Source organism: Apis cerana, linkage group LG8, assembly GCF_029169275.1.
Source record: "Apis cerana isolate GH-2021 linkage group LG8, AcerK_1.0, whole genome shotgun sequence".
In the NCBI taxonomy this organism is placed as follows: Eukaryota; Metazoa; Arthropoda; class Insecta; order Hymenoptera; family Apidae; genus Apis; species Apis cerana.
The window spans coordinates 5,702,283-5,714,808 of record NC_083859.1 but is presented as its reverse complement, the minus strand read 5'-3'; the positions used below and the strand labels follow the sequence as shown (position 1 = coordinate 5,714,808).

The 12,526-nt window shown below is 39.6% G+C and overlaps 1 protein-coding gene across 6 annotated transcripts in view; it reads right to left on the bottom strand.

The window, feature by feature from the left end:
• The window catches only part of LOC107993373 (chaoptin), a 97,854-nt gene that overhangs the window by 43,841 nt on the left and 41,487 nt on the right, over nt 1-12,526 (bottom strand). For 5 of the 6 annotated variants that reach the window (XM_062078223.1, XM_062078225.1, XM_062078224.1 and 2 more), the window contains one exon: nt 4,895-4,930. The exons of the other annotated variant lie outside the window; for it this stretch is intronic. In XM_062078223.1, the coding sequence (XP_061934207.1) occupies nt 4,895-4,930 (36 nt within the window). The remainder of the gene's footprint in view (nt 1-4,894; nt 4,931-12,526) is intronic. 6 annotated transcript variants of the gene reach the window in all.

The window sequence follows — 12,526 nt, the reverse complement described above, 5'->3', positions numbered from 1 at the left end:
AACGAATTTAACGGATGAGAATAATTTACGAATCGTTCGACGTTAACGTTGATTATTCGCGAATGAATACGTGTTTTTTTTTTTTATATCGAAGAAAAAGTAAACGTAAGCAAACGAAGTGGTTTTATTAAGTGGTGAAATGTAATAAATTGTAATAAATATGGCTTGGTGCAAAGATTTTAGATGGGCGCGTTTTTGAAGATTTTTTTTTTTTTTTTAATTTCTTTAATCTCTTTACTCAAGTATTTTTACATTCGAAATAAAAAAAAAAATACGTTGGAAATGAAGAAATTCCAATCACGCAATTTTGAAAAAATATTTCTCATCTACCGGTATTGAATTTTTTTTTTTTTACTAATTGAACTAAACAACGCTTTGTGCATGCGTATTTTATGGAATTGAAACATCAAAGCGATACATCAAAGCTTTTTTGCAAAAGCTCGTGATGTTGCCGGCACAAATTACGCAGAATATTGCACGGTTGTTGGAAAATCTATTAAACGATAAGCCCGGCCTCGATTCGTCATCGAGTTGCTGCAATCAATTGTTCCGTTGTTCCCGGTCAAAAATATTTAGGTTCGTTCCTCTCGAAATTTAAAATTGATTAAATTTTGTCTTACTGTCAATTGTTATCAATTCTACATATATATAAATATTTTACGTATTCTACATATTCCATATAAAGAAAAAAAAAATTTGATACGGATGAAAAATTTATACCTTTAACAAAAATATTGAAACTTTTCATTATGAAACGCTAATACGAATAATTCGCGCGATCTTTTTTTTTTTTTTTTATTAGAAACCAATTTCCAAGTTTATATTAACATGATCCGAATTCTCCATCGTTGCGCGTAAATTCTAACCTCCTAAGAATGCAAATCTATTTGACAACGAAATTCTCAAGACTTGTGCTGAAAGCTAAATATAAGAGAACTGTTGGAACTGAAAATTCTTACGTTCGAAGAACAGTTCTCCGAAATTTCACTCTCCAACGAGGAAAAAGAATTGAAACTTGTATTCTCTTAAAAAGAAGAAACATAAGAAGAAAGAACTCTGGACGAATAATTTTTTTCTCGCTCACGATCAGCTTCCATTACGCCGCGTCTCCTCCTTTTAATCCCCCGAGACAAAAGTTCCTCTTCCCTTGCCCCCCACAAAATTGCACGGACCCTATTTTTCCCCTGGATTCCCTCGCGGAAACGTAATCGCGTGTCCCGAAAACAAGGGCGCGGAAATCATCCCTGGAACGAAGATCCACCCGCCCCGAGATAAACCGGCGGGCCAAAGTGGCCTCGTAGAATCATCCTATTTTCGTTGCAACGCGGCCTCCAACGAAATCCTCCCCTCTTCTGTCAGGGGGAACGCGAGCGAAATTAACGACGTTAATGATCGCCGCCATGGCTGGCGCACCGTCGAAACCCCGGTTAGAAAAATAATTACTCGGCTCGATGTCCCGAGAATATTAAGTTGGCCGAGGTTTTGCAGCTGCGCTCTCTGCGCCGTCCCCTGAATTAATTCCCGCGCACGGGATAAAATTAATCCCGTGTAATCGGGAATCCCCGAGTGTTGTTCGTCGCTGAACACAATTTTCAAACGAATCGTCGAAAGCCGTTTGCCGTTCCCATCCTGTCCCGTCTAATCCTCACTGAGGGGAGGGGAGGGATATAGTTGCAGTAAATTGCAGCGAATCGGGTTTAAAAATTGATGGGCGATTAAAGTTTGGATTAAAAATTTGTCTATGGTGTTAATGGTTCGGAAAGAACACGGTCTGTGTGACACGTGTATATGTATACTCTCGAGTCAATTTTCACATTTTTTTTCCTCTTTCGAGATAAATGTATATATATATATTATCTTCTTTCAACGCGTGTCGTAAAGTGCAATTACAAGATTTATCGCGTCATTATTGGCGAGGAAGAATCTTGAGAGAATCCATGACCCTTGCTCACTTTCTGAAACAAATTTTTTCGTTCGAGAAACGAAATACCAATACGAACAAGGAAATCTTTCGAAAATGAAACGGGGAAATTTAAATGGGCGAAACTTCCAACAAGGGTCCATCATCGCACTCGCGACGAAACAATTTCCGCTTCGAGACTTTCATCTCCGTTTTCATCCCCTTGTTCTCCCGCCGCGATAACTTTGCGTTATCACTGTCATCCAGGCTGGTTGCATGGCGCGCACCATGATTCAAAATTCACGAAATCGTCCCTTGCGTTGCGAAGATAACGAAAAACCTAGCCCCTTCTCTCTGGATACTTCCAGGTGATTCCTCCCTCTTTTCGAAAACTTGGACCATGTTTATACCGTTGAAATTTTCAACGTAACGTCGAGGGAAACGAAGAGGGGGCAATTTCACTCTTTCGCTCTTTGGTCGTTTCGAAACATAATACACTCTCCCCCGTTCACGAACTTGGAGAGAATTAATTAGCGCGAATGAAACTCGCCCAGTACATATATATATATATATATATATATATATATAGCGGAATTTCTATTCTGTCTAATTCACCGGAAACAAACCGTGTTCCGTGCCACTTGGCCGGAAACGAGAGGTACCCGAGGGCACGAGGAGGAAATTCATTCATTCCTCCGGCCCCACGAGTCGAAATTTTTCCCCGTTGCGCCCAATTTTCAACGGAGAAAAGTGCGCGAAACGACGTTCTTCAGGGAGGGAGCATCGGATTACTCGCGAGGATTGCCGTTTGCGCTTCAACTTTGCCAAAATCCCCTTTATTCTCCTCTCGATGCAACAATAATGCTCTATTATTCCGTATTCGTTTCCATTCTGTACACGCGCGGATTACGTTGTCTCGTTCTTTTGCTTCTCCTCCATTTCGAGAAAACTTTCTTCACGAACCTCCCTTCGTGATTAAGGAAATTTCCGAATAATCGGAATTTTCGGATTTTCAGAATCGCGAAAGAAGAGGGATCGTTTCGATATTTGTTTTTTTCCGAGGAAGAGAAGGTAGAAAATTGGAGGGATGATTCCGAGAGACGAAGGAAAGCTGGTATTCAGAAATATAGAAACTTATGTGAGCAGTTTAATTTTCCGCTAGATAAACCGAGACACAGGAGCCATCTCGTTTCTACCATCGTTTCATTTTATCTAATGCGAAATTAAATTGCTTATAATTTAAAAAAAAAGAAGAAAAAAAGTTCCGACCAATCTTTTTGACCTCCAATTTCTCCTCCATCTTTTTCAATCTCTGAAATTAACCACTTAAATCTTCCATAATGCTCGCTTAAGAAGGAAAAAAAAAAGAATTGATATTTTCATTTACCGTCCCGTTCCGTTTTCATCGCCGACGAGATGGAGCTAAATGCTGAAATAATTAAGAGGTTGTTGACGCACTTTAGCTAGAATGTTGGACAAGAATGCAAATTAAAATTCAAAGTAACACCTGCTACCTTTTACGTAACGATATCTACCTTAGCAAACATCCAGCCAGAGAAAGAGAGAAAGAGAAAGAGAGACTTCGCTAATTTCCCAGTTGACCAAGATCAATGACAGTCGCTTTACTCGAAACGACCGTAATTTGTTCCCAGTTATAAGTGGAACACCGTGTCTCCGCATCCCCGAGGAGATCGATACTCCGAAAAGAAGAACATCTTTCAGATGTTCAATGATCGGTATTCCTTACATCATAAACCGTGATGCAACGTTATTGCATCTCCTCCTGCCTTTCCCCCGTAATCGTTATTCATTATTCCGATAGACGAAGAGGGAGGGGGTCATCTCCTCCTCGTTATTATCGAGAATAAAGGACTCGAGAATAAGACAATCCATCGATCCAAGATCGAGCTTCTTCGTTTCGCTTTGACCACCTCGAGCTCGCCTCGTTACTCACTCATCTTCCCATTGTAAGTCGAAAAAAATTGAGAAAGAATCGATTGCTTTCCCCGTGCGAATATCTTGTCGTATATTCGGAATAAATAGTTTCGAATCTAATCGAGAAATTTATTTAATCGGAACTTATTGAGACGAAAGGAAATTCTCTTTGTATCGATCGAGGACACCTCGTTTTTCTCTCCGTCGTTTGTTTTCCTATCGACAAAATTGTTGCGTCAATTTCTGTTGCGTCAAGAAGGAAGCCACGAGACGCGTGTCCCTTGCGTAGATTTATAAAAGCTATTGCGGTCTTCTCCTCTATATACCTACGAGACCCTCTTCTTTCGCATTATTAAAACCAGACACTGTGACTTGCAGAAACTTTGAACCAGAAGTTTGGCCCGCAATATGCTCTCTTTTATCCCTGCCTCCTCTGCGTTCAAGTCTTTAACTTTGGCCTGAAAGGCCGGGCGAAGTTGCGCGGAACGACACCCAAAGGCATACTTTCAGAAACGAAAGCCACTCCACTCCCCACCACTCAGAATCTTACCAAACTTCCCCGCGTTGTTGCATTTTTCCGAGTTCCGCTTGTTTCTTTTTATATTCTCTTCCCGTCTTTTTTTATCCATCCGAATCAACAATTTTCTACAACTTTCCGTTTTCTAACAATAATTAGACCGCTAGCATACATCTATGCGGATTGCACTCTCGGTTACAAATATCGTCTACGTAAAATATTTCGACGAAGTAAGAATCGTGTTTGCTCTCCGAAGAATTTTCATCTCCGTTGTTTTTCGAGTTCGCGAGAGTTTTCATCGCAAACAAGGAAGGAGAAATTTTTTTTGATTTCTTCGAGAATTTAAGATAGAACGAGGGAAGAAGATTGGAAAGTAGTCAGGTAATATTCGGTAATCACTTCTCGTTTCGAATTTCAAACGTTACATGCCGATATAAATCATGAATCGATACGATCTTTCGAAAGTTTCTGCACAGGCAGTGTGTATATATATATATAGTAAATTGCAATGAACAAAATTTTGAATGAACGAATTTCGGTACCTGCTTCGGTTTCTCGTTTCCATGGTTGGCTACGATCTGAAATAAAAAAAGAAGTTTTTAATTTCAGGATTATACGGCAATGTATTAATAATAATTAAAATTACTCGTTTAATCGTATCGTGAACGATGTAATATAAATTGCATTGCGAGAAAAAAAGAAAGGAGAGAAAATAAAAAGCGTATAATTTCACGAAGGAGAAATAATCACAAGAATAATCGTATTATAAGCAATTCGCCACGTCTCCCGATAATAAGAGAAAATAAATAGAATCTTGATTAATTGAACAAAAATAAATCGAATCGAAAACGTGGATATAAAAATTTGCAAGGCAGAGGAATAAACGAAAGCCGCATCAAATTTAAATCCGAATAACGGATACGATTAATCAATTGAATGATATTAATAACGTAAATATTATTTTCTTTCGTATCGCCGCAAAATTACATTTTATTAATTATAATTATCCCCATTTTCTTTTATATTTATCCCAAATCGAATTAAATTGTATCATAACCACATACATCATACACACGAATATATATCCTACTTTCAACATCTTAAGATACGAATTCGAGGGTAGATTTCTCTCGAACTACTCTCTCTCTCTCTCTCTCTCGACTTACTCTTTTCGCAAATGGACACTGGATTCGAAACAATCGAGTGTTCCCTCTCGAGAGTTCACCTCAAATATATTTCCACGCTCTCCAGAATCTATCTACCACCCGAGTGGTACGCATTTCGCGTGTATTTCATTTATTTTCAATCTTTCCAATCTTAACTTCACCCTCCCCTCTTTTTTTTCCTTCCAAAGAGACCAAACTTTTCAGCATATTTCCAAACACAGAAGAGAGGGAGGGAGGATATATCTCGTTCACGGATTCACGGCACGGCAAGCTTTTTATTCTTCCCTTTACCGTTACACGCGCGCGGAATCCCCTTGAACGTTCCCTGAACGCGATTACAAATAGCAAACGTTTGAATGGGGCGCGCGCACACACGGCAGGGCGATATAAGGACCGAGATGAAATACGTACATGGCGTTACGTGGCCTCTATCTCGCCGAAGACAGAAAGAAAGGAGTAGAGAGGGGGATGAGCGCGGTTATAAAGCTCGGGTAATATTTTAACACGCGCATTGTACTGACGGAATTGTAAAGGAAATAAATTATCGCGCCTGGGGGGGAGGAGGATCCGGCATCTTCTCCCGCCGTTGTTTCCTCGTGGTCAGAACAATTCCGCGCAGAATCCACCCCCTCCACCCCCTCCTCCCGACCGTTGTTAAGGTAGAAAGGTTGCGCGAGAAGATGCACTCGTGAAATCGTGTTTTCAAGAACCGCCGCGTTATTCATCCCCGAAATATCGCGAGACGGTTTTTCTTTTTTCTTTTTTTTTTCTTCTTTTATCGCGCCACGCACACACGCCGGGTAAACCAGCTTTAAAACGGCGACTTGGCGTTACAAATTATTATCCGTGGAAGGATAATAATCTGCGATTGAATTGGAACGAATTCGAAAGAATGGAAGAATTCTGTATATACGAATTCGAATATATGATTCAAATATTTGAAGTTGGACGTACATCTAACTTATTTTCCCGGATTATTTGCCTGGTCTATTCTCTTTTTTCGAACGTAATGATAGAAGCTTAACTGTTCGCTAAATCGATCGAGAAGATGGAGCGGATTAATCGAAATTTATCATCCTCTCGTCCATTCGAACATGACGACGTAATAACAAATAGATAACTGCTGTAAGTTAGATAAATATCATATCCAAGCCCGTTAATTATCGAGAAATAAATAAATAAAAATGTCAGTGTTGGAAAGAACGGTACGACAGTTATAGTTACCGATTCGAGAGATTCGCGGCGAGAAAGCGTCACAAATCATCATCATCGACCGCCATCCATCGAAACCCGCCTGTCTCCTCCTCTATATTCCCTCGAGGGACGACATTTTTTCCTCCCCCTCCCGCGTTTCCACGTCGAACGCGTGGATCTTTCTTTCTTTTTTTTTTTAAACATTCGCTCCTTTTCTTCCTCCCTTTCTTTTTTTTTTTTTAAACATTCACGCGCTATGAACGAAATTCGAGAACAAACGGGGCAGAAACGAAGCGGATAGCGGGCAGCCGAATTTCCAATTTCCCGCGTATTATCCCAGATTACCGTGGCGGACACGGACATTTTTTGAGATATCCGCTGATATACCGTGGAACAGCGGCGGAAGAGGATTAATTCGAGCGCCCTAACGCGTTCGTCACATTGGCGGGCCGCTACTAAGCCGCGCGCCATCTGCGCCGCTCGAAATTGGATAAATAGCACGGACATCAGCTTCTCTTTCAGCTTGTCCGCCAAATTTTCCGCCTCCTATGATCGGAAAATATTTCGACCGACTGTGTGTGCGCGATCACATCCCGCCGTATTTTATATATATATATATATCTTTTTCTCTCTTCTATTTTCGCGCTTCGATTCGACGCGTTTTATTTCCATATCCCATCTATCGGCCGCGAAATCGCGTGCCGATTTTATGCGAGAGGGACGGCCAACTCTTGCCTCGGTTAAATACAAAATTCTGCAGGAATTACGGGAAAATTAGCGGTACAGAGTCGTTGGAAAATTTTTTCAGAGAAATATTTTCTTCGGATCTCGGCGATTCTCGTCAAATTTTCTCTTCAACTCGATAAACAAAAACAACAAATTGCAATTTCTGATTTTCGAGAGAGATCGATATACTTATCCGTGAAGAATTTTTATTAAGGATCGAAAGAATGGGTTCGATTCGATGCAAGTGTATATTCTGACAAATAATCTTTTTTCTTTCTTTTAAAAAGAAAACATTTGTCGGATATCGGAAGCGGTGACTAGAAACTCGCAAAACTTCTCCTTTCTTCCAGTGGATACGCGCGGTTTGGCGAATTGCTATAAAAACCGTGCTCGTTTTTCCAACCCCGTTTTATCACATCGTGAAACGCGACTCGAGACGCGGAGAATGCCAGTGGATTCGTGATTGCAGTGTTTCCCTATATATATATATATATATATATATATAGATTGGATGAGAGAGGAAAGTCTAAAAGTGCGCTTGGAATTTAATTTCATGAGCCGATTACTCTTTCCCGAATCATTTTGTTCCGCTTCGTTAACGGCGAAAGATTCGAAAACCTTTGGTCTTAGTTAAACTTGCTTTACTTGCTTCATTAATGAAGCTCCCGCGTATAGAAATACATTTTAACTTCATTTTATTCGATGAAATTTTAAACGATAATATATCAAATTATCGAGGATAGTTTTATCCAATTAGTCGAGGCGTCTACGCGTTTAATTATTGTTCCACGAGTCAACAAAAGCTTAATCGGTTAATCTCTCGAGCAATTTTTTTTCCTTTGATGAACATTTTCCTTTCTCCCGCTTTGCTAACGTTAGTTATTAACGAAAAAAGACGAAGAAGGAAAAAAGAAAGTACATTAAAACCAATCGCCTAGACGAATCCAGGCAACGTGTCTTCATTCAGGGAACGCGTTAAAGCGTTATTATCCTTTTCCTATCCGTTCCATTTCGATGTAATCGAATAAAAATTTTATTCAAGATACGATCGATAATCAGCAACGAGTCTTGGTATTGCAAAATTTATCTCGAAATGGAAAATGAAATATTCGAAATTGCCGAATAGACAGATACACTATTTATGAAACGGAATCGAAATTGAATCGAATATGAATAGAAATAAAGAGGAAAAGAAAACGATTTATCCATCGTCAAATCTTAAGAGAAAAAAAGAAAAAGAAAAGCGCGTTGGAAAGCTGTCTATCCCAGCCAGAAGTTTCCTCGCGTGCAATCAGACCGCGTCGAGAATTTTCCCCGGCGAGAATTTCCGCTTGGCACGCTCGGTGCACGGCACGTCAAAGGTTCTTTTTCCCCGTAAAGAGAAACGTTTGTCGCGCATATTTACCGTGGATTTCGAACCACGTCCTACTACACCCTTCCGTCAGCGCCGTTTTCTTCGCGGACCGATAAGTTAGACCCTCTCTCTCAAAGCCCTCCCTTTCATCGCGGCCACACATCTATCCACGCGTATAGAAGTCGCGAATGGTTATGACAGTCGATTCAATACTTTTTTCCTCCTCTCCCCCCTCCTTCTCCTCGACGAAAAAATGCGAAACGCCTCGAGGCTCTCGTTAATGCCTTAGCTGGTTTGTCCGACTGATGATCGAACACGGTCCGCTGCCCGCCATTGTGCCGTGCTTTCTTCACGGTTTATTCTCGAGGAGCACAAAGAGAGCACGAAGAGAGCCGAGCCGTTTGGAAAGGGTCTGTTCAAGGAAGATGTTTAAGGGATAATTTCTATTCGCGATGCGAGATTAACCTTTTTTTGAGACTTTCTCCAAGTATGTTTGGATAAATGATACTTGGATCGATAAGTAAGGCATTCCTTCTTCTCGAATGAGAATGATTATTATAGAAAATATATATATATATATAGAGAGGATTGTTAAGGAAACTCGTGAATATTGGCGAGTATATTCATAGTCTGAGATCGACCGTGAAAAGATAAAGCACGCAATTTTTTACCGTCAAGAATTTTATAAAGCGTGTATCTTAAAGGATGCATTGTAGGATGCTTTAACGTACTACATTATTACACATCGCGTCAACGTCGAATTTATGTACAGACTTACTCACTTAGTAGTTTATATATATATATATATATACACACTTTTTTGAAGAAAAGTTAATGGAGCGAAACGAAACAGTATATATATATACTGTTGATTATTGCAATTCATCAAGGGAGAAGGTACTTTGAAATAATTGCAAACGCGATTGCGAAAATAATCTTGCAATTTCGTAAAAAATTTGTTTTCTAAAAGATCGATCGACGAATGACAATTGTGCGGAGGTGGAAATATCTTTTTCAAAAATTCGGCACGATTGTGAAATTCCCCAATCAACGATTTTAACGATAAAATGGAACAAAAGTCTTCGATGGCCATTTTTAAAACGACTTTTTGGCGAATGGTTAAAAAATACTTTGAAACAATTAAAAATTGCTATTGCTAAAAAATTTCCACGATTGCGAAAATGGTCTTGCAATTTTTCCTTGTAGAAAGTATTTTGTATATTTTTTTACACTACAGATTTTCATTTTATTTTCTAAAAGATCGATGAGCGATAATCATGCGAAAGTAAAATAAAATATACAGAATGGAAGTATCTTTTTCAAAAGTTCGATACGATTGTGAAATTCCTCAATCAACGATTTTAACGATAAAATGGAACGATCACGAACGAGCGAAAGTCTTCCATGACCATTTTTAAAATGACCTTTTGGTGGATATCTGCAATGGTTAAAAAATTGATCGATTGCCGGCGAAACGTCTCTAGGAAATCGGTACTTTTAAATTTCACCCAGGAATAAGAACGAAGAGGGGGAGAGCGAAAAGGAAGGAAAATTAATTAGCGTGAAAAACACTGGTTTTTTCCCCCTAGCGGGAGAACTTGTACATAGGCTTTCTTATCGCGCACGGTATTTTATAATTAAGAAACGTTATGGGGAATTTTGCGTCTTCTTTGTTTTCTTCCTCTTCTTCGGTCACAAGCGAGAAAGAAATAATTCCGGTATCGAATAAAAAGCTGCCCGTTTGCTTGGTAATAATCAAGTCATTATTCCCTCGTTGGAATAACCTTCGATTCCAATTGAACGTTTTCTTTTTACTTTTTTTTTTCTTTTGCGCTCGACATTCACGCAAAATGCATGAAAACTCGCGTTTCACTTCAATCAATCGATTTATCGGTATTTCATTCTTCTTGCTCTATTCTTGGTCTATGTGTATAAAGGTATCTCGATGCTTTTCTTTTTTTTCCAATCAACTTCTTTGCTTTTTCTTTCTCTCTCTCTCTCTCTCTGCTTCTTAGAGTTTATAAGATTTCTTGTTTGATTGATTTGCATTCACGTGCACTCGTGGTCCTCCTCTGACGTCGTCGAGGAAAGTGGATGGGTTATTTTTTTTCACGATTAATCGATTCGATTGCCACATTTTCGGCGGTGAGAACGCGCGTAATCCATGCGTGTTTCTATAAAAATAAGGACAATATCGAACGATTGCATGATGGTTCTCCATTGACGTTGCATTTCAGAAATTCGAACCTTCGATTTGCTGGCGCGACGAGCTCGAAATATGCGCGCAGGTTTATAATATATAATTATAACATTTACGGAGAGTCGATGATTGCGTTGTCACGGTATCTCGTCATCGTGTTAAAATTAATTTCTCGTTGGAATCCATCCAATCATTAAAAAAAAGAGACAATGCGAGAACTTGACCGAACGGTGTTCCAGTTGTATTAAACGACGATTATTATTATTTGGAGTTAACATTTTTTTTTAACGCGCCAAGTATAATGAAAATGCTTTTTCATAAAAAAAAATTGATTTAGAATTTAAGGAAAAAAGAATTATCCTCGATACGGAAAGAAATTCCATATTTCTTCATCGATTCAACGATCCTTGCCTTCGTTATTCCTAGCATTGTACGAGAGTGTCTTTTCACGTCTTTTCATAAATCGTTTCGATAATGATCGAAGAAATGGGGGAGGAAAAGAGAGAAATAAAGAAGGAAAAAAAGAACCTTCGCCTTTGAAAAGCGATCGACGTTGACAAAGGCATTCATTCTTTCTTTCTTTCTTTCTTTCTTTCTTCGTGACGGAAAGAAAGGGAACGAAAAAAAGCGGTGTTAATTTAATTAAAAAAACGCAGCTTTCTAAATTGGCGCGCGGAGAGAAAGGTGAATGAAATTCCTTCCGCCATCGATTAATTTGCTAATTTATAACGAGAAAATTTCCCGATGCAGATTAATTGAAACGTTGCCGCGTCGCGCGGCGAGAATAATGCCCGCGTTTGTTCCGTTTATTTCATCGTGCCAACCCACGAGTAGCCCCCCTCCCCCCATCCCTATTTCTCTCATTTTCACCCTGTTAAAACAACTTCTGCATAATTCCGCGCCCGCTGAATATTACATTTTAACGCACGCCGCGTACGCTTTTTTTTTCATTCGATTTAAGCCGATCGACCGGGTTGCGGACAGTGAATCGGAGGGGGAGGGGGCGCCACGATCGAATAACGATCGCAGCATTTTATGAAGACATTTTTGGGAGAAGCGTTTTCTACAACGATTACCTTGAAACGCGATCTATCGTTTTCCCGAGATTCTTGTCATTAACGAAACGATCTAAAGTTCATCGAGAATTTAAGTTAGATCGTAATTGTAAAAGCGTGCTAAATATCTCTTTAGCCGCGTTTGAAAAGGTCGTATCGTATTCCTTTAACGTGTATTTCGAATTGGTTGCTGGATGAAATATCGATATCAGGGGTTAACGCGGGGAGGACGGACGGGTGTATCATCGGAAGATTATCGAGAAATTTCGACGTACCCCTTTTGTTCGGGGGGAAGGGATAAAAATGTCGCGAGTGACGAACGGCCGTGCTGATACGTGCAAGTTTTATTTCGTTGACATTTTGTCTTACTATACGGGATATATAGAACAAGCAAACCAATTTTGCATAAAAATTTATGGGCGGAAGAACATTGTCTCTGGAGAAATTCTCGTCTGCGTTTCGTGCTCCCTCGTACTAGA